This window comes from Mus musculus, chromosome 8 (genome assembly GCF_000001635.26).
Source record: "Mus musculus strain C57BL/6J chromosome 8, GRCm38.p6 C57BL/6J".
In the NCBI taxonomy this organism is placed as follows: Eukaryota; Metazoa; Chordata; class Mammalia; order Rodentia; family Muridae; genus Mus; species Mus musculus.
Window position 1 is genome coordinate 78,528,910 of NC_000074.6, and position 27,852 is coordinate 78,556,761.

The following is a 27,852-nucleotide window of genomic DNA, read 5'->3' on the forward strand; positions in this document are numbered from 1 at the left end:
AGCTATCCACAGTGACACCTTTCCTACCTCAGTCTACAGCTTTTGTGAAACACTGCAGGAGGGTATCCCATAGGAGCTGATCACAGCGGCAGCAACTCCTCTGCAGCTTCCCCTATCCCCAGCAGCTCTACAGAGATGGTACCCCAGGAAAAGCAGGCTGCCCCCGGGAAGGACTTCTCACCCTAACCCATGGGTCTGATGCAGGGGAAAGGAGGTGAAAAAAGCCATCAATCCCTGAGTGGGAAACCCACCAGTACCTCAGTTTCCCAAGATCAGGACTTGAAGTCCCATCAGTCCTCACTCTGGAAATCTCCGCCCTAAGAAGCTCTGCCCCTCAGAAATCCTATATAAGCACCGTTCCTTTGTCCAGGTCCCAGCGGTCTGCTCCCGGGAGCAGAGGGCAGTCATCCCTGGATTTGTCCCTCCATACCCTGGAGCCTCCAATAAATCTCTTTCATGAGATTTTTCTGCCTGGTGTGACTCTTGTCAGAAGAAGTCAAAAGAAAAGAAACTGAAGAGAAGAAGTGAAGAGGCGAGCAAGTGCCTGAGTCCCTCAGCCTAGAGTGGGATACCCTCCCGTGGAGCTGCAACACCTCTCCTGAGGAGGCATCCTCTCAGAGCTGTGCTGTGCTGCCATGCCTCAGGTTGCCTTTCTTTTGGGACACTGCCCCACCTAGCTGTGTGCTTCCTGGGCCTTCAGGATGCCCTCCCATCCTAGCAGAAACATTTATATTGAAGGCCAGACCAAGTCTCAAAAAAACCAGCCAACTAATCAAACAAGACAAATCTTCCCAGATCCCCTTGTTCTTATTTTATCTTGAGGACAGGTCTCACTATGTTGCCCAGGCTGGCCTCAGACACCTGGGCCTCTGCTGCCTGTGTTGTGTCCACTGGGTCCTCTGTGAACTTCCTCTTAGTTAGGCTGCGCTAAGGAATGTTTTTCGGTTTTAGTTCTCAGACTTGCGGCCCATAGTTCTGTTGTGTAGTGTGTTTCCTATACCAACTGAGAGAATATGTTTACTATCTTGACCGTGAGCATATGGACATAATTTAATAAGAACAAATTTAAAGTGGATATTAGAATTCACCATGGAGGGGCTGAAGAGATGGCTTAGTGGTTAAGAGCACTGACTGTTCTTCCAGAGGTCCTGAGTTCAATTCCCAGCAACCCCATGGTGGCTCACAACCATCTGTAATGGGGTCTGATGCCCTGTTCTGGTGTGTCTGAAGACAGCGGCAGTGTACTCACATACATAGGATAAAAAAGAATTCAGCATGGAGTGTGATTGGAGCCGGTCAGGGTAACCTTACAGCACGAGAGTGTTATTGAGATGAAAAGTAACTGTAAAATTGCACTTTTATCACACACTCTTGATCTTTAGATGTCACCTCCAGGCTTATGTTTCACCAAGAGACTTATGAGAAAGCACAGAGATTTTCTTTGGAGACAGAGCATTGTGTTGCCTCGGTTGTCTTTGAACTCGTGTTCCTTCTTGCCGTGTGTTTGATTAGCTGAGACCACAGGTGTGTGTCATTGTACTAGTTCCTGGAGATGTCTGTGACAGTAACCCAAGATTATGTTATCTATTTTACTTATCATTCAGTGACTCCACTTAACATAACCTAGTGACTTTTTGAACTCCATAATTAAAGTTTAGTGTATGTGTGTTTTAATGGGATGGATTATAGGCAGGTCTTATTTTTATTTATTATTATTATTAATTATTATTTGTGTTTTTTTGAGACAAGGTTTCTCTGTGTAGCCCTGGCTGTCCTGAAACTCACTCTACACCAGGCTGGCCTCGAACCCAGAGATCTGCCTACCTTTGTTTCCCTAGTGCTGGGATTAAAGGTGTGTGCCACCACTGCCTTATTGTATGTGGTGCTAAGGATAAAACCCAGGGTGTTCTGTATATTTACCAAGTACTCTGCCAACTACACTAAATCCCAGTCCCTCACCATGTAAACAACTTAAGAAAACCATCTAAGCCTGTAGAATGTAATGAGCTTTCAGGACCCATACCAGGTCCCATGGTGTCTAAGCGCAAGAGGGAGAGTGTGTCCGTAAGCACTGTTTCTTTGTTCAGCTCTGCTCTTTAGGACTAACTAGTGGGAATTATTTACAACTGGAAAGGAGGAGCTACTTACAATTGGATTTTCTTTTATTTTTCAGTCTGCAGACAGTAGGTTGCATGCCACCCCCTGTGTCTTCTGCCGTGATTTTAACCAAGGCAGTTGGTGGAAATGAGGTGAGTCACGGGGATAACCGTATTTAATCGTGTGTGCTGTGCTTTGGATGTGAAAGAATCATTGCAGACAACTCCTGTGAGCCGTTTATGAGCGGTGTGGCTGTTGATGTGCATTAGGTTGATGCTAAAACTGCTAGGTCTTCAGAGGGAAGAGCAAGGGAGAAGAATGAAGTAGCTATGGTGACCTTCCTGTCAGTAGGAAGCTGGGGATGAAGGAAGCACAGTCCAAAGGACGGAACCTTTCATACCAGACTCACAGACGCAAGCCTGTAGCCGCTTCTTAGTTCCTTAAAAAAAAAATAATAAATTCAATTACTGGGCACGATTCAGTATGTTTAGTAGCAAATATAGGTGGTATGAAAAAGAAATCCACATTTCTAGGATGAGATCAAAGCAGTTACCCAACTGTGGCAAAAGTCTGTGTTAAAATCCAGATGGAAGCTGTCTGCCTGCCGCTGTTGCAGGTGCCCCTTGGTTGAAAGGCACGGTGACGTCAGGCTGAGGACCCTTCCTTTCCACCTGGTCTTCTTCCATGCTCATCTGTGAAGAAAGTGGTCTTAGGGAAGAGGGGAAGGTAATAGGGTACCCCACATCATTCCTAGGGTTCCTTTCTGTTCGAGTGGTTATCCTCTTACTGGTTCTAAAAATACTTTACTGCATGCCTGCTCTATTCTTTTGAAAAATAACTATGTTAAACTCATTGCATGTGATAAACCATACACATATGTATCAATTATCTCACCCATCAGTCTGTCATCTATATACCTACCTATATTCTATTTATCAATCTACCGTCTATGTAGCATTTATCAATCTATCTACTATATCTCTATCTACTACCTACAATCTAATTATATCTTTATGTATTACATATCTACCTCTTAGCATATGTCAATCAATATTATCTATCTAGCTATCATCTATTTATCTATTATTTATCTATATATAATTTATCACACATCTCTCTCTCTCCACTCCCCCTCCCCCCATCTGTGTCTGTAAAACCATCCTTTAAAGGGAAGACAAGTGTCATGTCTCCCAGTCATGTTTAGCTTCTTGGAGTAGGAATAAAATGGAGAAAGAAAGCCAACTAAAGCCGTTTCTTTATGCCGAGTATTTCATTTGTCACAGTTTGGTGTATCTAATCTAGAGCCAGTGTTAGTTCTCTTCAAGGTATTGTCTATCTCCTTGTTCTGAATGCAGCTCCCTTAAGAGGAATGGCTACTCTCAACACAGTGAGCACACTCATTACCTCCTGTGTCCATTCCATGCTGTTTGAACAGAACACTAGAGCTGGGTAATTATGAAGAGCAGAGATTTATATCTGCAGCCTGGGAGGTAGGGAAGTCTAGGTTGAGTGGTCTGCATCTGGTGAGGGTTTTCTTGCTGTCCCATCCCGTGGTGAAGGCTGAAGGGGAAGAGAGAACTGGTGAGAAAGAGCAGAAGGACGTCATGGCCATGAGCCCCTTTTCATTTAGTTAATTCATCCTTGAGGGTGGATCTCCAAGGCTTAAGTCCCCGCAGAGGCTGCACCCCACAGTGTGCTTACTCTAGAGAAGTGGGTCTCAAACTTCCTAATGCTGCAACCTCTTAATATAGTTTCTCATGTTGTGGTGACACCAACTGTAAAATTATTTCTGTTGTTGTATCTTAACTAAGTCTGCTACTGTTATGAGTTGTAAGTATCTGCATTTTCCAGTAGTCTTAGGTGACCCGTGTCAAAGGGTCGTTTGACCCTCAGTGGCCAAGATGCACATATTGAGAACTGCTGGGTTAGAGGTTCAGTTTCCAGTGAGAAACTTCCAGTGAGGGAGACATTGGTCTCCCTTTTGTTCTGTGGGGATCTTGCTGTGTTACTCAGCCTGGCCCTGAGCTCCAGCGAGCCTCCTGCCTTAGCCTGCCCAACAGCTGGGACTGCAGACGTGCCACTGTCTGCTGTGGGGAAACACACTCAAACCATAGCACCCTGAAAAGTTTCCTGCGTTCCTGGACACCCTCTCCTCTTACCCTTTCTAGCACCCCTCTCAAGATGCAGCAACCTTGGGTCTGTTTCTGTCACTTTAGACTAGTTTGCATATTCTGGAGTTTTATAACCTGGAATCCTACAGTATCGCTTCCTGCTTTTGCTTTTTGTTTTTTAGTTTTTTTTTTTCCTGGCTTCTTTTACTCATTGTAATTATTTTGCAACTTAATCTATTTTGTGTTCATCAATCCTTTAGTTAGTTTGCTTTTGTTTTGTTTTGTTTTGTTGCTGAGTGGTGGTTTGCAGAGGTACAGGTTGTTTATCCACCCACCTGTCCATTGACATATGGACAGTTTCTAGTTTGGAGGGGTGAGTTCTCATGCACACTTTTTAACTGGACATGCACTGCTATTTCTCTTGAGGAAAATGTATTAGCGGGAAAACTGGATCCTTTGATGTTTCATTGCCTTTGGACCAAGGAAGAAACATCTTTGCGTAGTTTATCCCCTGCTCATGGTTGCTGAAGTGGACAATCTCCAGGCTTTCTGTATCCAGTTCTTTCTATGTCACAAATGGATGTTTAACTGTTGGAAGAACTTCGCACAGTAACTTCCGAAGCAGCTGTGTCATTTTATGTTTAAACCTATGTAATGGATGTTTAACTGTTGGAAGAACTTCGCACAGTAACTTCCGAAGCAGCTGTGTCATTTTATGTTTAAACCTATGTTTGCAACCTTGTCATCACTTGATCTTGTCAGTGTGAAAATTTTGCCATTCTAATATGTCCATTTGAAAGTCACTTTCATTCGCCTGATGTAATTTTCTCGGAGGCCTCCTCCTGAATAAACTTACCCTAGTTCTTTCTGAACTCCGGCTAACTGGTCCACCTTAGCTATTCTGACTATACTCTGGGTTTTGGGTTCTTGTCTTGCAGACTGGAGAATGGAATTCAGAGATCACAGAGGGTGAGCTTTAGAGCAAAGTGTAGTATATTCTTATGTAGGAATTTAAGAAAGGGAGAGGGAGAGCATGTGAAGAAGGAAGGGAGAAGGAGGGCCACAGCGCATGTGCTCCAGGGTGCATTTGAAGGTCAGAGGACAACTTGTGGGGGGTCAGTTCGTTCTGGGGATCAAACTCAGGTCACCAGGCTTAAAGGCGAGCACCTCCCCGCTCTGAGCCGTTTCCTGGGCTCATCATACACATGCTTGAAAATGCTCTTCAGGGGTGGGGTTGGCTGACAGTTTAACTTTGTAACATGTACGTTGTCAATCGTCTTAATGTAAATGCTGGCAACGTGGTTCCGTAACTGTTTTATAACTGTTATTTATTTATTTTAGTATTTGAAGTGCATTTCCTCCGAACTACAAAATTGTGATATACTGTTGATATTGTACAACTAACTTATGGTGTAAGTGGTTCATGCATGCATGTGTGTGTGTGTGTCTGTGTGAGCGAACACATGCAATTGTAGCTTATTTTTAAATAGTAGAAAAAGCAAAAAAGGTTTACAGAGGTAATCTCATTGCAAAGCATAAGATAATAAAATAACATATTTTATACAGTTTATAATATAATTGCTGAAAAGCACGTACATTTATTTAGTTAGATTTCTGTTTTAAATGTAAGGTTCTGGGATAAGAAGTTTTACTCTCCCCCCAGAAAAGCCTTTCAAAGGCTTAAAATCTATGGGTCTTGCCAAGAGAATCTTCATATTCAAATCTAAGTTATGTACAACTTACAGTAACTGTCATGGGAATTCCTTTTATAGAAGAAATTTATTTTTTAAAAGATTGGAAAATTACTGCCTTATGTTTGGAGTTATTAGTTTTTTACAGCGTGGTTATAAAGACATCTCTCTCTCATCTATGCTAATGTTACTTCAGAGCCAAACACTATCTAGGGCAGCATTCTGGAGAAGAGGTACTCCCTACTTGTGCCTCAGTATTCTCTTGGAAGCTTAGCAAAGGAGAATTCACTCAAAGGCATCCTCTAAAACTGGAGCATGTGGGTCCTAACTGCTGGGTGAAGCTGCAGAGGTGAGAGAGAAATGGAAGCAAGCACTCTGCCTTCAGAAGTCTGAAGGGAAAAGAAAATAGCAGAGTGAAGACAGAAAAGACAGCAGGAATCCCACTGGACAAGGCAGGGACCAGAGGAAGGCGCTTCAGACCCTGTTTGACAGTGCGAACCCTTCCCTGTATTTAATGCTGTGCTTGGTATCAGAATCACTGTAGCAGGTCCCTCCACCTTTAAAGGACTCTTGTAGGCAGGCTGCTTAGATCGGCTTATCATTCCTCCCCCATATCCCCAAGATAAATTGTGTGTATCAGTTGCATGAGTACTGCCTGGGTTATTACAGTAGTGAGCTTAAATTTTTTTTGGCCTTAGTCTATCCGCCTTTTGGTTTCCAGTATCTGCGGATGGGCCTAGCTATTCTCTTTGTCTTTCACAGTATGAATTCTGTTTTGTCTGCAAGTGGTATATAAACCTGTGCATGCATTTCAAGGTGTAACGGCACCTCTGTGCCTATGTCCACCTTCAGAAATAGGATGTAGTGTGTAAGGCTAGCTACGTGGCCATTTCACCTAAGACTTTTCTCATTTTTACCATTTTTACCATAAGGAATAAGGAAAATAGATAAACTTTTGTCACAGAGGAAGCCATCTTCTTCCAAGTCTGTAACAGAAGATAGATTAATTAAAAAGACAGAGCAGACTTGTTTAACTGAAGTTTTACCTGGCATGGGAGAAGCTTCCGAAATGGGACCAAAAAGGCTCAGGAGGCTGCATGCTTCTGTATGCAGAGCCTGAAGTTTGTAGCAGTAGAGGACCCAAGTGGATGGCATGGTTATGACCAGTGCACTGGGGGCATAAGACGGTCTGCTGGTCATACTTGCTCTGGTGTCCTTGTAAGGTCTTCTTTGCCTCTTTGTCCCCAAGCATGGAGTAGGATGACCTGTCACATGAGGATTTTGGGAAAGAAGGGAGAGTCAGTGAGTAATCTGGTTTTATGACCCACTAGCCAGAAAACGGGAGAGGAGGCTAGACCTCGTTTCTCCAAAAGCGAGAGGAAGCTGGGCTTCATTTCTCTGTTCACTGCTAAGGCAGCATCCTGTTTGCTTGTGTGCAGGGCTTGTGTTCTGTCTGCCCTTCAGTCTGCTAGCCTCTGAGAAGACTCAGACCTCTGGCTTCTGTTAGAAACTACGCAAAAGTAGAAGAGTGAAATCATTTTAGAGGGACTCTTTTTACTAAATTATTGTTTTCTTATCTTAATGTAGAAAAGTCCCAAATACACACAAGTAGATTGAGTTCTGCTTGGGAAACTGGATTGTGTTTCTATTTGGAGGCATTAGGTTGTTGTCTTGCCTAATAAAGGATTACGTTAGCATGCTTGTTTTCAAATAGAAACATAATTGAGGTTTTTAATTATATAGTGTTTATGAGGTAGAAGGATTTTAGACTCCTTTGATAATAGACACATGAATTCCAAATACACTTTAAAGAAACATTTTGATTTGGAGTATAGAAGTGTGTGTATAGTTTCGTCAATGGGGCTGGTGTCCAGATCTTTGTAAAGGAGATTTAAGAGGTGTCCCCTGAGCAAAGATCTTTATTATGTCTGGTGAACTCTTTTTAAGTCACAGGTGAAGGTCATGACTACCTGAGTGTATTTAAAAAAGGTTTTCTCACTGCTTGGAAAGCAAATGAAGCCCTCATTACCAGCTTTGTACGTGTAGCTCGGAGCTTTTTGCTAGAGGTGAAAGGTCAAGATCATGGCAGTCCAGGTGGAGAGGGAGAGTTCAGTCCCTGGCTTATCAGGGTTATTTTGCATTATCAGTGGGGAGCCACCTTTGCTAATGCAGCGCTCTATGAAGATGACGTTCTTTGAAACATTTATAAAGGCAGTCAGAGCAAATCTGATCCACTCAGGGAGGGAAGCCTGTCCGTCAGTCACTGCCCTTAGCAAGCAGAGTACCATCCATCCCTTACTTTCTCCTCCTGTCAGTGGGGCAGCCTATGCTTGGTTCAGTGGGTAGTGGGCTAGTGGCATGTGGGAAGAAATGAGATAAGTGTTGCACCTTCTTACAAGCTGCCAACTGTGTACGCCTGCAGCTGTGTGCAAGCCCTCAGCTGTGTGCAAGCTGCCTCTTGCACTCATTTTAGTGGGGCACTAATTTCCCTTGGATGACAGGACAGCAGTGGTAGCAGCACACGGCTTTCTGCCTCGTCTCTGCCCTCCTCGCCTTTAGCTTTAGCTTTAGCACACCTTCAGGCCCTGATTGGATTCTTAGGAGCACCAGAAAGAGCTGACTGGTTCCAATGTAAGCCGTTGTAAATGTGGTTAAATATACGTTCTCAAGGTTTTTAATCTACCTCAGGCTTTTCTCACTTAAGTCCAATGCCTTTCAGTCTATCTTCCATTCTCCCGAGCAGGCAGAAGAATCCAGTGGACAAAATGGTGTCCGGCCGCCAAGAATCAGTTCGGTCCTACGTGGCTTCAGCCTTTGATACCATGGCCATCCCCTTACATCTTACTTCTGGTTCCTTGACACTGTTCTCTGAATTTGCTCTTTGGTGTTGTTACTTCACTTTTTCATGTTTAGCCCTTTTCCCACCTCAAGGGGAGTGGATTCCCGAGGCCTGAACTTGAAAAGAACATCAGCCAGGCCAGATTCCTGCTTCGGAGTCAATCCTGCTCTCCAGAGCTCAAGCATGTGACCTGCACCTTTGTGTAGAGCTCTACTCCGGCTGCTCTGCTCTTGGGTGGAGAGTGAGCAGGCCCAGCGTAAGGTGTGGTAATTAATGGGTTTTGAGCACTGGGTTGCCCTTGCCTTGGAATCAAGCATGCTTTGCACTCCTTTCTTTACCTTCACTATCTGCAGGTTCCCCTAAGTTCCAGACCTCTCTGACCCTTGCCTAAGCCATTCAGGGAACAATAGTAATTACATAAGCATTTCACAGATGGCTCACTTGGGCCTGACTGGTCTGCACATTGCAATGCATGCAAAGTGTGAGGGATCAGTTAAGAAAGAACCAGTATTGTTCTCCAGTCAGAGCCTGGCTGGAGGATGCCCTCCCTCCTCCTCTTCCAGAGTTTCTTGCTTTCCAGACCAGGTCTCGCTGTGTCGTTTCTACTGGCTTGGGATTCATTCTGTAGTTCAGCTGGCATTGAACTCATGGTCCCAGTGTCTCAGTACTCTCAGTGCCGAGAGTACTGGGCTGCATTGCACGCCCAGCTCTATTACTTCTGGAATTGATTAGTTATTTCTCCAGTGAAGTGAGCCAGTTCAAGCCAGGTAAAGGGAGGCTCATTGGGATGCTGCTCTGAGACAGTGGAGTTCACTGGCCCCAGGGAAAGAGGTCAAGGAAGTTGCTAAGGGAAGGGAGAGAAAGGAGGGGGGAAGAGAGAGAAAGCAGAGAGTGAGAAGAGAAGGAGAAAGAGAGGGAGGAGAGGGGGACCAAAATGTACACCTCTTATACTTAAGAGCCAATGGGAGAAGGGCAACCCAGCCCCTGGGCTGAAATGTTCAGGGTTGGGGACAGGGTATGGCAGGAAGGGATCTAGGGATGTTGGGAAGACCTGGAGGCCAAGTTTGCTTTGGTATATAAAATGCATCTTAGCCCTTGTCCTGGGGTCAAAACCAAGCAGAAATGGCTTCATTCTTCTAAATGTGCGCATCTAGTTACTCTCTTCGTTGAAAGCATGTACTGAGTGCTTGATGTGTCTTCCTTTGTGTGGTGCCTTTATAAGTGCTTCAGTTTAATAAGCAATAGACAGTGGGTAAATATTAAGATGATTAGTGTTTTAAATAAACTTACAGGATGGTAGATGTTCAACTACATTTAATAAGTTGGATAACTGCAGTTTATTAGTTAGCATGTTAGTAATATGTGTGTGTAACCTGGAATATTTATATCAGCTATCCAAGATAATATCTTCAGAGAACAAAAGGTCATAGGAACCAAATTACTCCTTGGAATATTGTTTTTAGAATTTGGAACCAGAAAGATTGAATAAACACACATGGTGTTTTCCTCAGACTCAGCACCTAGGAAGGCATCCTGGCACTGCCCTATGAATAAGCTGAAGCCCACAGGTGCCTTTTCTCTCTCAGCATAAACATTTGCTCCTAGTCTAATCCTCTTTTACATCACAGTGTCTTCATGAATCATGTTCACTGTGGTTAGTGACCATTTCAAACACCAGGCTCCTTGTCTAAGTGGAATCTTGGATCCCTTGCTGATTTGGGGAAATGCTTGTCTAAATAACATATTCTTTTAACAGTCTTATAAGTAATGATCAATTTATTATGTTGTTTGTTTAAAGATATATTTATTTATTTTATGTATATGAGTATACTGTAGCTGTCTTCAGACATATCAGAAGAGGGCATTGGATTCCGTTACAGATGGTAGTGAGCCACCATGTGGTTCCTGGGAATTGAACTCAGGACTTCTGGAAGAATAGTCAGCGTTTTTAACTGCTGAGCCATCTCTCCAGCCCTTATTGTGTCTTATGATAGTTTGATTATCTTTACCTTTATGTTCAGATTCTGGGTATGCACATTTTGAAAAGTTTTTGGTTCCTGCATTTGCATATAGTTATGAAGTTGTTACTTTGGAAAATGGACTTTTTCTCAGTATTTTGCCGACTTCCTGGGTTTATGGAAATATGAAGAAGTTTAACTTCAGCAGTCAGCTCTTTCTCTTTTGGCCCTACCCCTAGCTAGCTCAGTGGCCTTGATCCTTAACTGTAGATGTTTATGCTTTGGCTCATTGCTGTGTGAATTTGTAGGCCTCCTAAACAGGCATTTTATTCTAGCTGCATCTTTCACACGAAGGGGTTTGGCATTGGCTGCTTATTATGACCACAGAAACTGTGGAGTCCTGCTTGATCTTTGCTACAGTCTTTTAAACTTACTTGCTTTCCGAAGATACCAAGTTGTATCTTTAAGTACCTAATGAGAACACCCTGTCATAAAATGTAGTGAGATTTCCAAGAGTACTCATGGTCAAGAACGCTTGGATGCAAACCAATGGCCTTAGTATATCAGGAGGGTTCCCTGAGCTGGGTTGAATCAAGTGCCAAGATATTGAACTTGTATACTATATTTAGAATTTAGTGATTTTTATTTTTAAATATTTCCCACTTGTAGAAGCTGAGTTTCCCAAAATATCGCCTTTCTGTGTAGCTAGCTCCCTTGCCCCTTTATTCCATCTTCCTTTCCCTCTCATTTCCTTCCTTCCCTCCCTTGCATGCTGGGAAGGATCAAGCTAACTTAGCTCACTAAACTCATTTTGTGAACCACAGCTTGGAACCACACTACTGCAGGGCAAGCTGCTGTCCAGTCCCATGGGTGAGTTAGCTGCTGTGATCCTCTGCATAGACTTCCAACATTGGCTCTTGCTGGGGAGTCTCAGCTTTATGTCACGTACAGGCACTTCCTGTGGTGTTGGCCACTTGGAGAACATGGTCCTTTTGACTTTATGTTGAGTCTCCTTAGCCTGCCTGTGCTTCCAACACCAATCTCCCCATTCCCTCATTTCTAGTTGACAGGCAGGCCTGTCAGTCAAGGATTGCCCCCTCCAAGTCTAGACCAATGCTGTCAGAATCAGGGTTACTTAAGTTCACCAAAGAACCTGCTGTGCTCATCCTTAATCAGACAGTTTTTTCTTATTTTTGTATTTATTTAGATGCCATCTTGTGAGTGTTCTTTGCAGAGACTTTTCTTTGCATTCCTTAAAGCAACATAAGAATATTCATAATGAGCCGGACGTGGTGGCACATGCCTTTAATCTCAGCACTCTGGAGGAGCAGGCAGGTGGATTTCTGAGTTCGAGGCCAGCCTGGTCTACAAAGTAAGTTCCAGGACAGCCAGGGCTATACAGAGAAACCCTGTCTCGAAAAAACAAAACAAAACAAAAAGAGAATATTCATAGTGAAGGCAGTAAAGTGGAGTTTGAGGAAGCCAGTGACTCCATCCCTCATGTGCTGTGGCTTCACCTGTTCAGACATCTAAGAGAGTTCCAGGCCCATGTGTTCTCTACCCGTCACAAGGACCTTTTTCTTGTTTACTGTGACAAACTAGGGAAGGGTAGATCAGGCGGGGTAGAGATAAATAGTGTCTTAGGGTAGACATATTTTCTCATTTGTGAAAATCTATTTTAGAGAGCCTATTGTGAGAATTATTCACTTTGTGATCAGAAGTGTTTCTCACTCACTTATCTGTCCAGTATGTTCTTTGAAACAGTGCTACTGCAAAGTTCAAACTAACTTATGAGGTAAAGTATGTTTATATGTTACAGCTACCAATCATTGTTTAAGTTCATGATGGGTTAGCTTAAAAATGTTTCTTGGTGTGTGTTATCCTTTTTATGAAGAAAAAGGAATGGATATGCCTTCACCTTCATTTGAGTCTGCAGTAGGTTCTTTATCAAATAGTTCATCATTGCGAGGTTGACAGGGTTACTCAGTGGTTAACGGCACTTGTCGCCAAGCCTGACAACCTGCCTGTCTCCTGAACCCATGTGGTGGACCCTGCCATTTGTCTCCTGACTGGCATGTGTATGCTGTGACATGCTTGTGTCCACTTATGTGTGCATAGTCACACAAAATAAGTAAATATCATAAAAATTAAAGATATTACATACACATGGTCTTTGTGTAAGGAGATTGTTGGCATGCACTTGTTCTTCCAGACTGTTGTTTATAGCCCACTTGCCCAGAGTGGGTCCAGCAGGGGCCTATCCTGCATGCACAAGAGGACACGCCTGGCCTGAATTTGTAGCAGCCCTCGCAGTCACAGACATGGCTGTGTGGCAGTGGGAAGTGGACAGAGCACTCTTTTCTTAAGTTAGACACTGTGCTAGTCCCCGTTATACAGATGAGAAATGAACACAAAAACATTTAGGGTTAGAGAGCAAGAATGGAGGGGTCTGGATGAAGACCTTGGTTAGCTCTTTGCTTCAATGCCTGTGGCTCATTACCTATGCTGCCTTGTCTGTCCCCGGCAATAGGGTAGCCAGTCCTGAACAGGAAGCTCATATATTACTTAGAACTTGAGCCACCCTGGTGGGAAAAATAAGTGTCCCCCCCAGATTAGACCAAGAAGTCCAAACTTGGTAAAACTGCCCTATAAGGAGTTATTGACTGGGCGTGTTCTCTAACTGGCAGCTTCTTCCTTTAGGAAGCATTCCCTATCACTTTTCCAAGTCCTCTGGTCTTCCCTTGTGTCTACACATCTTTAGCATAGTATATCGTGAAGGCCTTTGTGTCTCACGAAAGGGCCTTCCTCCATCACCATGGGTATGTCTCATCCACAGTTGCAGCTGCTGTAGCCAGTGTGTAGAGACACTGTCAATGCACCTTCAAACACATAACTAGTTGTTCAAATAAATGAGTACTTAGGTATCTCTATGATGCCATCAGTCAGTGCTCTGTTGCTTTGACAAAGCGCTGTGGCCAAAGCAGCTTATGAAAGTTTACTTTGAGTTATGGTTCTAGAAGGTTAAGTGTTCATCTTGAAAGGAAGCCATGGCAGCAGCCAGACATGGCAACAGGAAGTTGAGAGCTTACATCTTCAAATGAAGACACCAAGCATAAAACAACCGGGGAGTGGGGAGAGACTATAAATGCTCAAAGCCCCCTCCTCCCCCCAAACTTCCTCCAGCAAGGCCTGCCCCTAGTGATACACTTCCTCCAGCAAGGCCCGCCCCTAGTGATACACTTCCTCCAGCAAGGCCCGCCCCTAGTGATACACTTCCTCCAGCAAGGCCCGCCCCTAGTGATACACTTCCTCCAGCAAGGCCCGCCCCTAGTGATACACTTCCTCCAGCAAGGCTTTACCTCCCAAAGGCACTTGAAGCCCCTCCTCCCCCTAAATAGCACCACAGCCTAGGGACCAAGCGTCCAAGTGAGGGACATTTCTTATTCAAACCACCACTCTGTATACTATTAAGGCAGTAATTCATTTCCAGTTACGCTTTGCCCAGTGTCAAACCTTTACAGAAAAGTCAGGATGCATACCTGGAATGTTTCAGTTACTTCTATTTCTTCTACTTTGTTTCCACACAGGCAGCCATAGCCTTTGGAGAAATGCCCTTAAGTGTTTGCCTTGAGCCTTCAAGGACTTTGAATGGAAGAAAGGAAGAGCTTTCTATAGCTGGCAGGACCTTAGAGATAAATGAATAACTTCTCTGGTGTTAACTGTGCATTTTTGAAGCCATCAAAGAATGAAACAACATGCACAAGATTTTAGCTGAATGGATCCTCTCTGTCTTCTTTTCCTTGTGTAACTTTGGATGATGGTAAACCATCTACTTAAATATCTTCTATGGAAAAAATGATTTGGACATTAGAAAACATTAGCAGATTCTCACTCCCCACCAACAAACAAACAAACAAACAAAACCAAGTGTCTCACTTAGGACTACTCTTAGGGCTTCTGTTGCTGTGATGAAACACCGAGACCAAAAGCATCTTGAGGAGGAAAGGGATTATTTAAGTGCTTACATATTCAGAATCCCAGTCCATTGAGGGAAGCCAAGGCAGGGACTCACACTGGGTAAGAACCTGGGGACAGGAGGTGATGCAGAGGTCATGGTGGGTGCTGCTTACTGGCCTGCTCCTCGTGGCTTGCAGAGCCTGCTTTCTTACAGAACCCCCCACCATCTGCCCAGGGGTGGTGCTACCCATAATGGGCTGGGCCCTCCTCCATCAATCACTAAATAAGACAAGGCCCTACATGCCTGCCCCTAGCCTACTCAGAGGCATTTTCTCAATTGAAATTCCTTTCTCTCTGGTGATTCATTCTAGCTGTATCAAGTTGACATAAACACTAGCCAACACAGCAGGATACACTGTGTAGGCCAGGTTTGCCTAGAACTCCCTGTGTAGCCCAGGCTGACCCTGAACTAGAGATCATCTTGCTTCTGCCTCCTAAGTGCTGGGTTATAGACTTATGTTACCACATATATGTCTGATAAATTTTATTTTTTTAAATGAATGAAGTTGATGCCCATTGTTTAAAATGAACAGTTTCTCCTTTATGGAAGCGCCAGTTTATCTAAGATTAAAATATATGTGAGAATACTCCTTTTAGGTCACTTACTGTGATAAATACATTTTCTATATTAGGTATGTTGTACAAAGCACTCTTTAGCTTTTTCATTTCTCTAAGAATTGTGTTAATTATCTTATTTGTATAGTCTTACACTATGCTGCTTTTATAGTTGGGCAAATGAGGATGGAGAAGTTAACAAACCTGTTTCAGGTCCCACAGCTAGGAATTCCTGACCTCGTCAGGACACTTCCATCCCTCATCCAAAATTAAAACTCTATTATTAGCTCTACTGAAATCCCAGTGCCATGTTGGTTCTTCACCAAAGTGATTGGCTTAGTACTTGTAAGTACTAAGGAGTAGAAGTCAGCACTACCAGAACAGATTGTGAGTGCTTGCAGTTACTAAGGGGTGAGATACTGTTCTGGTGACTGAATGGGTGAGCCTGGTCAGTAAGGGAAGTCATGGGCCTACAGAGCTCTCTGAAGAGTTGGCTCTTGAATGTGAATGACACATGTTCTTACTCAGCGTGGCTGGGACTTGCTCTGTGGGATCAGGATAGCAAACTCTGGAAGATTTATGAGACAGGATCTGGTGGAGAGGGTGAGCTCAGATACTGTGTGGAGACTTGGTCGCTGGAATGGTTTTACCACAGTGGGGAGCAGAAGAAACTAGCCAGGGAGGAAACAACTGTAGTTCAGCCAGCAAATAGCTTGAAAAATTGCTTCTTGTGGCAAGCTGGTGGCAAAGTTATTGCTTTGTGGTGCCCCAGAGATGCAAAGTTTGATTGGGTGGTGAGTGACACAGGCTGTTTCTATGTCCTGCATTATCCTAGAGTTGTGGTTCTCAACTTCCCAATGCTCTGACCTTTACTATAGTCCCTTGTTGTGATAACCCCCAACATAAGATTGTTTTTGTTTTTAACTCATAACTGTAATTTTGCTATTGTTATTGTTGTGTCCGGCCAGCAGACCACAACCTGGGTTTTAGCCTGGAAAGGCATTTTGGAAACCTGGAAGAGAAGAGGGGCTAGGTGGCGAGAGAAAGGAATGTAGCCAAGACAGTTACTCTGATCAAGGCTCAAATTTTATTGTTGCGACACTAGTTATGAAGGAAGGGGGAGGGGACCCGATTCCCGCTGAATAATCTCTGGTCCAGTAGAAAGGTGCACGTGTGTGGCTCCGCAGGTTCCAGCAGTGGGCGTGGCAGAACGAATGAGCAGGAAGCTCCACCCCTGAGCAAGCAGGTTTCAGGCTGGGGGAGGGGAGACTACAGTTATGAATTATAATATAAATATCTCTGTCCTCTGATGGTCTTAGGGTAAACCCTGTGAAAGAGTCATTTGGCCCCCAAATGGCTGTGCGGTGGGAGTTGGAGGGAAAGGCAGGTTCTGTCTTAAGAATTCTGCCCCCTACAGAGAAGAAGCTGAAAACTAAGCTGAGGGGCCCTGCCATGCCCACACAAGAGGCCCCGCCACGCCCGCGCAGAGGAAACCACTGTCCTGTGTTTGTTTTGATTTCAGCTCCAAACTCTCTCAGGCAGCCAATCCTACGGAAATATTTCCTACCTTATCAAGTGTTATAAAGGGAATCTGAAACTCTAGTTAAGACACCACACACTTCTTTTTTCTTTAAAGATAGTTTAAATAAAGGGAAAGATTAAATGCAGTGTTAGAAACCCTGTTACTATGTGTCAACCTTACGCCTACGTCCATTCCATTCCTCAGGTTATATGAAATATTTCTTGCCCCCACCCCAGTGTGTATAGTTCTTAATTCAGTCTTGTCAAATGATTAATTTAACTTTGTGAACACGCGTTGCCAATTACAAAACAGTGTAAGTTATTGCTATCGCTATTAGAAGACTGGCTTATAAAGTAATAGTGATTGGGGAGTCTATTGAATGCAACTAATTGGCAATAAATTAATCATTGCTCTCTCAACAGCTTATCTGAATGACCGGCACGTTTTAATTGAATATTGCATTATCTTATTGATTGGCATGTTATTGCTTCGAAGACTAGGAGCTCAGTGTACTATTTTTTCTGTTGGTGTAGAAAAATCATGTTATGTTTTTTAAATGAAGATAAGCTGAGGAAAAATTTCCTATTTTCTCTCTTTGACTGACTTGGCTTACAAGATTTTCATTTTGTAAAAGCGAGAAGAGAGCCAGGAGTGGTGGCTTTTAATCCCAGCACTTGGGATTCAGAGGCAGGCGGATTTCTGAGTTCGAGGCCAGCCTGATCTACAAAGTGAGTTCCAGGACAGCCAGGGTTACACAGAGAAACCCTGTCTCGAAAAAACAAAAAACAAAAAAAACCAAAAAACAAAACACAAAAACAAAACAAAACAAAAAAAATGTGAGAAGAATTATACACATTTACTTAACTTTTAAAAGGTGTGTGTGTATTCATTAAAATTATTTAATGTGTGTGCTTGAATGTATGCATGTGCGCTGCTTGCATACAAGAGGTGTCCAAGGAGGGAGGGAGGGGAAGCAGAGAATGGAGTTGGATTTTGGAAGTGGAGTCACAGGCCATTGTGGGTTCCCCGGTGTGGGTGCTGGGAGCCAGCGCCTGCCCTGGACAGGAGCAGCAGGCGTTCTTTACTGCTGACCCATCTCTACAGCTCCCACCCCATCACTTTTTATCCTTGTATTTTTTAAAATGTTCTTTTAAGCAGGTATGGTGGCTTCCAGTTGGAATCCTAGTACCTCGGGAGTGAGGCTGTATGATTTCTGTGAATGCTAGGTCATTCTGTACTGTAGAGCAAAACTGTCTCAAACAAAACAACAACAACAACAAAAACCAAAACCAGCGCCTCTGTCTCTGAGTGTTTCTCTCCTCCTCCCTCACTCCACCCTTGGCATTTCTTCTCTTTTCTGGTGACTTGAGTTATTTTAACCACGATTTGTATATTTGTTTGTGTTCCTCACACGCATAGGTGCACACATGTGCCACAGTGCATATGTGGAGGTCAGAGGTCGAGGGCCAGTTCTCTCTTCCTGCTGTGGATTTTCTGATAAAATTCCTATCCTCAGGCTTGCATGTGTTTTTGTGCACCGAGCTGTCCTCCTGGCCCTTTGGTCTTTTCCCTTCCTCCACTGAGCAAGCTAGGCCTTTAGAAGCATGGCTCTGGCCCTTTTGCTGTCACCGTCACTCTTATTGTCACTGCAGTCTCTTCCTCTGGGTATAAGCGCTTTTTCAGACCAAAGCGGGACATCCTCTGAAGTTTTCAAGCCCTGAACTAGACTCTTCCACACCCCCCACCCCGAGACAGGGTTTCTCTGTGTGGCCCTGGCTGTCCTGGAACTTGCTCTGTAGACCAGACTGGGATTAAAGATGTTTGCCACCACAGCCCAGCTTGTCCTAGACACCCAATAACTGAGGCAGCCCTTATACAATGTCTTCTTCAGGAAGCTGCCATGGTTGGGTAGCTTGCTGGAGCTTGTCAGTGTCTGAAGGCAGTCTAGGAGACACTGTACAGATAGCGTTCCTGAGGTCCAGCAGGATGTCTCTCGGCATGCTGCCTCCCAATACCAGCCTTCTAGGAAACCTTCAGGCTGTACTCCCCGCCCCCCTCTGCTGTGAGCACAGGGTCTCACAAGGTCTAAAGCTTAGGTGACCACCATTGTTGTTGTTGTTGTTGTTGTTATTATTATTATTATTGAAGGAATGCTTTGCAATTTTTTCGAAATGAATCAAATCAGCCTTCTTTGTGTGCTGCAGGGAGCCGCCTAGTCAGCTAAGGGGACTGGAGCTGTTAAAGCTCACAGATTTCAAGGAGCTGGGCAGATGTCATTGTGGTTGGTGCTAGCCATACAGGCATGGGGGCGGGAGTTCAGATCCCCAGAATCCAGGTAAATGCTGAGTAGGTCTGGTGACTTCCTGTATTCCCAGCACAAGAAAGATGGAGACACAGAATCCCTGAGAAAGGCTGGCCAGCCAGGCTGGAAGTCACTGTGAGCTGTGGCTTCAGCTGAGGGGTCCTACCCCACTGGTAAGGTGCAAAGTGATAGAGGAAGGCTCCCACAGGAGACAATTGACTTCAACCCTGGGTTTCCACAGGCATGTGCATACATCTATCTGCACACAGACCTGCTTTCATGCACTCCCACACCCACACATATGAACATGTGTATACACACGTGCACACCTCCTACCCAGAAAAGAAAGTTTTGAGACATAGTCAAATGAAATTTTAAGTTCCTGAGTGATCTGGGGGATAGAACCTATGGGAAATTGATTTAAACCAATTTTCATTCATTTCATTTTTTTTTTCTCCATGTATTTTTTCTCAGTAGATCAAGAAACAGGGGTAAGATGGTAGAGTCTTGGGGAATTCAGACTGTGTTTAAGCTTGTGTTCACATATGAAACTCTAAAGAAATGGAGAGGGGCTGGAGAGGTAGCTCAGAGGGCAAGAGCATTGGCTGCTCTTCCAGAGGACCAAGGTTCAAATCCTAACACCCACATGGCAGTTCACAACTGTCTATAATTCTAGTTCTAGGGGATCTGACACCCGCATACAAACATACATGGAGGCAGAACACCAGTGTAAACAATGTATGTATGTATATGTATACCATTAACTCATTTGAGGATTTGCCTGAATACACAAAGAAATGCATTTCCTTTGTGGTAAGAAAATAAATCCCTTGTGTTTGCCTTTTAAATTGAATGTCATGTTAGGTTGATTCAATTTAAGATTTCTAATTTTAGGTATCCACACGACATGTGTAATCCCAGTACTTGGGAAGGAGGAGGGGGTCAGGAGTTGAAGGCCTGCCTGAGCTGTGTGAAACCTTGTCTCAGGACAACAAATGATATTGATTTCCTCAGTGTTATCTACCAACTCTTTGTTTTGAATTATGATAATCTGATGCCAGTAATACATTTGTTCCTTGGTTTTTAGAAGCTGTTTACCATGGGACGTGGTGGCGCACACCTTTAATCTAGCACTCGGGAGGGAGAGGCAGAGGCAGGTGGATCTCTGAATTAAAGGCCAGCCTGGTCTACAGATGGAGTTCCAGGACAGCCAGGGCTACACAGAGGAACTACCTCCAAAAGGAAAGGAGGAAGGAAAGGAGGAAGGAAGGAAGGAAGGGGAGGAGAGGGGAGGGGGAGAGGGGAAGGGAAGGAGGGGAGGGGAGGGGAGGAGAGAAAAAGGGAAAAGGAAAAAGGAAAAGGAAAAGGAAAAGAAGAAGCAGCAGCTATTTACCTATGATCTAGGTTGTATTTCCTGAGTATCCTAGTTGATATTTTGTTACAGTGGATGTTAGAGTAGGTTTTACTGTGATAAAATAGGGCATTTGGAATTTACAGTGAAAGATAGTATAAGGTTGAAATCGCTGCATTGTTCATATCAGTATCATTAAGAAGATAGAGAAAAACAAAAGGCATTTTCCTCTACAGTACGTCCAGGATGTGCCTCTTGGACATTTTGACAGTTGTGAGTGTGCTGTCACCACATAAGAGCCATACCAATACCATGTGACAGTGCTCATGTGATTTCAAATATTGCCGAAGTTTGCAATCATGTAAGAATGTGATTTGTGAATGTGAAATGGGATTTTAGGATGAAGTGTCAGATTCATATCATGCATTTATCCTACTTGATTTATTTGTCGAGCAAACAGTAAATGATTTTTTTCTTCCTCTGTTGTATAGATTTTAGGTCTTGAATAATAATCTCTAAACAGGTATTAAGATACTCATGGTAATTTGTTGCCTTGGGGAAAATATTGATGGTTCCATGGCTACAAAAATACCATTTTTATCCTTGACTTTGAATTGTTTAGCCTGCATCACTTCGCACAATTTCATTTCCACAGAAAGAAACCCACTTTATAAAACCTTTCCAGAAGGTTGTTGTCAGAGATTCCTTAGAAAAAAGAAAAGTCCCGGCTAAAAAAAGAAACAGGCCAGGGAGTTGGCTGGACCGGAGGCATGAGCAGTGTTTGCAGAGCTCAGACACTGTCCCATAGTTTTAGTGTAGCCTTCAGCTAACAATTAAAACTCTTTGTCTTATCAGTCATCGCCCAACCCTAACAGATGGGTGAAGAGTTAATCTGATTTATATTTTCCCCACAACTTTCTCATCACATACAATAGCCTGTGATTAACATTCAGTGGACTTGCAAGATGATTGATGGGCCTTAATGGTCCTCTATACATCCCTTTAAAATCATGCCAGGGTAAAGCCCAGGGCCGAGGTGCTCCAGAGGACCTATAGAAATCCAAGACTATTTGGTACTCTCTCCACTAGAAAGGAATCTGCTAATATTGTCATGTTTTTCCCTGCCAGGACCCTCCTTGCCTGGTGTCATATATTTTTTTTTTTTTTTTGAGCTCTCTCGGGAGGAGATTAGTCTGAAACAACAAAGTAGCCAGATGTCTGGTTCTAAGAGAGTCCCAGAGGCCAGGCTACAGTAGGCAGTAGAAACCGCGTGGGGCTGAAGATCAAAGATACCTGCGCATTACTTATGGGCACATAGTGTGTGTTGTTCTCATTATTAACAGTCGGAGAAAATTTGTTTTCCTAATTAACCCTTTTGTTGGAATAACCTTAAATTTTAGAGAGTTTATTTCAGTTTGGATCAATTTTCTTTTGTGTAGCTAGTTGGGAGTTTACCATCCAAAAAAACCTGAAATGAAAAGAGCTCATTTGATTTAAATCTCTCAACTGTTGTTCTTAGCCCCAGCAGACGAGCCATCAGAAGGGCATCATCGTCATCTGCTGTGACCATGGGGGCATTGCAGTTGTGAGTCACAGTGTAAGCCACTGGTGAGGGTCTGGTTGGCTTCTGTGTGACAGGGGCTGGCTGGCTTCTGTGTGACAGGGGCTGGTTTTCAGTCCCTCATAACAAGCTGTTGTTTTGGAGTTGGATGTGGGAGCACTGCTTCCTGGTTTTCAAATGAATTGAGAATACATCTTAGTGGTGGGACTCTGTCCCTTACCAATCATAGACACCCTTCACATCAGTATTACTAATGCTTATTAAAAAATCTTAACATCCTTTCCTGTTTGCCTCACCCATGAGACTTTACATTCTTTAGTTACATTTGGGAGACATGAATACATTTGCTCTTAGGTCATTCCTAATTCTAGGACCTTTAAAAACGTGTAGCTGAATTTATTCCAAGGACTATATAAAAATCCAATTCGGACGTTTTGGTGCCTTGGGCTCTTGGTGAGAGTGTAGCTGATGGATCTACCTTCCTACTTGCTCTCTCTATGTTCAACATTATAATGTAGCAACAGCAGCTAATAAAAGTTCCTCTGATGCCATTGTAAACTACTGTGATCAGACTCGATTAGCCAGCCTTAGAGCTTTAAAATGTTACAATTCATTTTTTAAGAGCTGGCAGTGTAAGCTTGGCACAAAGGCTGTAAAAATGTCTTTAAATATAATTGGAGATATGTGTTAGCCATGTAGCGCGCACAGACTTTGTGTTCTTTGTGTAGTGGTCAAGGATTTTCTCTCTCTCTCTTTTTATTTATTTCATTTTATTTATTTTATTTTATTTTATTTTATTTTTTCGAGACAGGGTTTCTCTGTGTATCCCTGGCTGTCTTGGAACTTATTTTGTAGACCAGGGTGGCCTTGAACTCAGAAATCTGCCTGCCTCTGCCTCCCAAGTGCTGGGATTAAAGGCATGTGCCACCACCGCCCGGCTGGATTCTCTCTCTTAAGTCCTTGAGGAAAACGAAGCCCCTAGTAGCAGTTTATAGGTACTAATAGATTTATCTCTCTGGAGTTAAGTATCCTTTGCATCAGGAAGTACTAAGGAGGTACTGGATTTTGGTTTTGTTTTGTTTCTTTCCCCTTCAGAATGGGATTTGGTGTGGTGTTCTCACTCTGACACACTGTTCTCTGTCTTGCAGTTAGCACCCTTGCTAGCACATACCCAGTAGTACACACCAATGCTAGCACATACCCAATAGTACATACCAATGCTAGCACATACCCAGTAGTACATACCAATGCTAGCACACACCCAGAAGTACACACCAATGCTAGCACACAGCCAGTAGTACACACCAGTGCTAGCACACACCCAGTAGTACACACCAGTGCTAGCACACACCCAGACGTACACACCAATGCTAGCACACACCCAGAAGTACACAACAATGCTAGCACACACCCAGAAGTACACAACAATGCTAGCACACACCCAGTAGTACACACCAGTGCTAGCACACACCCAGAAGTACACACCAATGCTAGCACACACCTAGAAGTACACAACAATGCTAGCACACACCCAGAAGTACACACCAGTGCTAGCACACACCCAGTAGTACACACCAATGCTAGCACACACCCAGAAGTACACAGCAGTGCTAGCACACACCCAGACGTACACACCAGTGCTAGCACACACCCAGAAGTACACACCAATACTAGCACACACCCAGAAGTACACAACAATGCTAGCACACACCCAGAAGTACACAACAATGCTAGCACACACCCAGTAGTACACACCAATGCTAGTACCCACCCAATGTGCTTGTCTGTCTTCCTGGTTTAAGTGCAGGTTGAGCCACTTCCATCCATTTGTGTCATAAATGTTTCTGTGCCTCAGAGAGTGGATTAATTTAAGAAGAGCTACTTAAAGAAACAAAACTTTTCTCAGTACAGTGTTGTCAAACACTTGGCCTACTCTCCCCTGTGGACGGGCAGCTCTTTCTGTATCCCACACAGCGATCTATCTCCCTGTGCTCCCTTATGCTTAAGTGCATACATGTGGAATGCACACACATTCCTGCCCTTTTCTTTCTAATCTCCCTCCCACTCCATTTAAATGGCCATTTGTTTTGTAATAGATATTATTGTAGTTAGAAAGCTGAAGAGTCTTCTGTGTTGGGAAGTTGGGTAGTGTGTGTGTGTGTGTGTGTGTGTGTGTGTGTGTGGTGTTAAGCTTGTGTTTTGGTTAGGCTGGCTGGCCATCTAACTCTTGTGATCTTCCTGTCTCTGCCTCTCATCCACTTTGTTCACAGGCATGCACAGCTTTTTATATGGATGCTGGGGATTTGAACTTAGGTCCCCAGGCTTACAGAACAAATGCTTTTTCCCCGAGCTTTGAAAATGCTTTTTCCCCGAGCTTTGAAAATGCTTTTTCCCCATGTTTCTTTTACTTGTTTATTCTACTTTGTTCTTTATATATATATTGTCCACTCCTCTTACACTCCCACCCTCACCCCACCCACTTGGTGTGTGCTTTTTCATATCATCTGTATGAAAGGTTTTTTAAAAAATTTTTTTAATTTTAATTTTTATTAGAAATAAGAACTAAATTGTAAGAACAGACAGTTAAGGTCTGCTTTTGAATCAATCTCTCTTTCTCTCTCTCAACTGCATGCATAATGACTTAGTACTTGAATGGGTATTGGAGTCAAACCATAAACTTTGATGATAGAATTGCATACTAAGTGAGAATGTTTGCAGTGTAAATCAAGTCGGTTTTGTTAGAATGCATTTTAATTTCTCTGTGGAAAGCTTGGGGTTGAGCACACAGCCTTATGGTTTTTATTTTTAGTCTATAATGGTTTGAAAGTTTTTGTTTTTTAACAGTTTGTTCAATTTTTATTTATTTAATAAATTTCCCTCATTTAAATGCGTTGTAGTTCATCTTCACCTAAATTATTTCTTGCTGTTTGGAATGGTGTCTTTGATGCTCAGTCAACCTCGAGAGGCTGAGGAAGGGGAGTCAGGGAAGGGATGGCTGATGGGGAGACTCCTGTCTCCAGGGCCAAATGTAGGTAGTGTTGGTGTTAATAAAAAATGTGGCGGTAGTCAACAATTGAAAAATATTGGAAGATTAACTTGGTATCTGAGTATTATCTTAAACGGACTATTTTTCCTTTTTAACAGTATGATTTACATGATTAAATATGAACTAGAACTACAACTGATGGATAATCAGATACGCAAGGATAATGTTTGGAAAACTGCCTAAAAGACATGAGACTCAGTTATTGTAGCCTGGGGATTTTGCCTGGGGAAAAATGTATTGTGTCTCAACAGCTGAAGGGCTAGTCAGAAGGAAACAAAGCAAAATGGCATCTATTTCAACATGGAATTCTGATATTTCATACTTAATTTTTATCTTTGGCAGAAATGTCAGAATATACTAGCTGCTTCCTATCTCCGGAGCTGAGTCTACACCAAATTGAACTGGGTGGGTGGAGTTGTTGAGGGTCAGATCAACCTTCCAGGAAGAAGAGGTACCTTGGAAGCAATTCTCTGGAGTGTGCTCTGGTAGAATCCAATGGAGGCATAACTCGTTTCATGTCAGGAGAGTTCAGCTGAGACATTGCTAGGGGATGATGCAGACATTTAAATTGCTATCTAGTACTTAAGTATAAACAAGACATCTTTCACAGGTTTCCTGTTGATATTTACACAGTTAAAATATAATGTTTATGTTCAGTACTTTATGTTCTAAAGATTTTTAAGCTCATCAAAAGTGAACTGCCAAATCTACAAAGAAGCGTGGCTCCTATCCCCATTACCTTTTCACTGCAGTTTTCGAGCCGGATTCTCCTAGCTGCTGCAGAAATTGCTATTTACATTAAAATTCACTTCCTGCTAATGGACTCACTACGTTTTTTGTTTTTACAAGTGCATTTCTTTTGTCTACCCTAGAGAGGAAGCATGCCCCTCTAAGAAATAAAGTCTGTGCCCCTATTTATCCTGGCCCCACTACATAGAGCTGTTGTTTATTGTCTTTTAATCAAAAATCAGGTTTCTGCATCTACTGACTTGGAAGATCTATTACATTTTGTCAAGATGTAAGAATTTATGAAGAATAAAGAACACACGGAATCCCCAGCAGGTCAGGAAGGGGTGTGTATAATGTTGCTGTTTAACACGCGTACAAACATTAATATTTATAATGGCGTTTGGTATTTTGTATTTATCCTTCCGCTACCCTATAACATATTATATTGTTTTGAGACTTAAATAGCTCAAGATTTACACACACGAGAAAACCGTTTTAGGAGTTTTTTTCTTCTCCTTGATTTGAATTTTCCCCAGGTGTTTGTTAAAGAGCAAACAGATCTCTTCATGCTGGGGTTCTTGCCCCATATCAGCTTGGTCTGCTGTGTACAGACATGCAGAACTGACAAGCTGTGGGGTACCCCCACCCCCAGCTGCTAATGGAATGTTGGGACTCTGATCATAACTTCTGGAGACCTGCGCCATATTTTTTTTTTTTCCATTTTTTATTAGGTATTTCGCTCATTTACATTTGCAATGCTATACCAAAAGTCCCCCATAGCCACCCACCCCCTCTCCCCTACCCACCCACTCCCCTTTTATGGCCCTGGCGTTCCCCTGTACTGGGGCATATAAAGTTTGCGTGTCCAATGGGCCTCTCTTTCGAGTGATGGCCGACTAGGACATCTTTTGATGCATATGCAGCTAGAGTCAAGAGCTCCGGGGTACTGGTTAGACCTGCGCCATATAGCTCTCCTTCCTTTCTTTCTTTTTTTTCTCTCTTCCCCCTAGCTCTCCTTTCTTAAGTGTTACCTAATTATTAGACTGCACACTAAGACACCAGCTTGGTTGGCTTGAATAATAGTGTTGGTTCCTTAACATTTAAAATTCATAGAAATGGTAGATAAATATATTTTTGTTTGAGGATTCGTTTTTTATTAAAATACCCATAAACCCCTGGAACTTAGGTTTATTTAGAAACACATGATCAGTGGAGAATGTCCCCGGAGCCAGGTTGGCAGTGCTGTACTTATGAGTAAGGCTCTGTAGACTACTTCTAAACCTTCCCAGGCTACATGAAACACAGCACACCATGCACCTTTATTTCGCAACCTTCTAAATTAGTGATTTCAAGGAATTAGACTGGTGTGTGTAATCACTGAAGTGATTCCTGCTTTGTGGGTTGGGTTTTGAAGACAAGCTTGTGAGGTAATGGCTACCCTTCTTGGTGGCACACACCCCTCGGCTTTTTTTTCACTTTAAGCATAGTGAAGCTTGGAAAGAAAATCACACATAGAATAAAGCAAAGATACCAGGAGCTCAGCATAGATGGTATCCCGTGTGCACAGTGAAAAGCATACCATCGAGCCGGTATATGCAGGATCCTTTTTTTTTTGTATAAGGATCTCCAGTAACAATTTAAGAATGGAAAAAAATCCTTTACTCATATCTTTCTCAGATTTTCTTTAGCAAATTGTAGTGATCTATGCAGACTTTCCTTGCTGGGGTGAGTGCCCTCAACAGCTCATGGGAGGATGAGTGGGGCTAGCATCTCTACTGAGAGAATACAGGAAATAAGATTGCCACCACCTCCTCCCCCACCCCCCACTCCCCGCAAAGTTCTCTAACTTGATGGAAGGATCTTTAGGTAACTGGTTCTCACTGTCGTGGGCTTTGTGTTTTTTGTCACCCTATGAGTCCTTTTCTGCCTACTGTATCTGAATGGGCTTTAGACAACTAGACTTTTTAAAGTTAAAAAGCAAGAAGTCAGCCTCCTGGAAAGGATGCAGAAGTGCAGATTCAAGTCACAAATAAGGAAATGCACGGAGCACATTAAACAGACGTAGAGAAATGG

At 43.2% G+C, this 27,852-nt stretch overlaps 1 protein-coding gene across 15 annotated transcripts in view; it reads left to right on the plus strand.

The window, feature by feature from the left end:
- Slc10a7 (solute carrier family 10 (sodium/bile acid cotransporter family), member 7) overlaps positions 1–27,852 on the plus strand; it is a 224,690-nt gene that overhangs the window by 19,587 nt on the left and 177,251 nt on the right. For 13 of the 15 annotated variants that reach the window (XR_878921.2, XR_003947353.1, XR_387783.2 and 10 more), the window contains one exon: positions 2,174–2,249. The exons of 1 other annotated variant lie outside the window; for it this stretch is intronic. Coding sequence is in view for 9 of the 14 variants with exons in the window: in XM_006531488.2 (XP_006531551.1) it covers positions 2,174–2,249 (76 nt within the window). In the remaining 5 variants the exon portion in view is untranslated. Of the gene's footprint in view, positions 1–2,173; positions 2,250–27,852 lie in introns of those variants that run through there. One more of the 15 variants, XM_017313010.1, reaches the window with a different exon arrangement.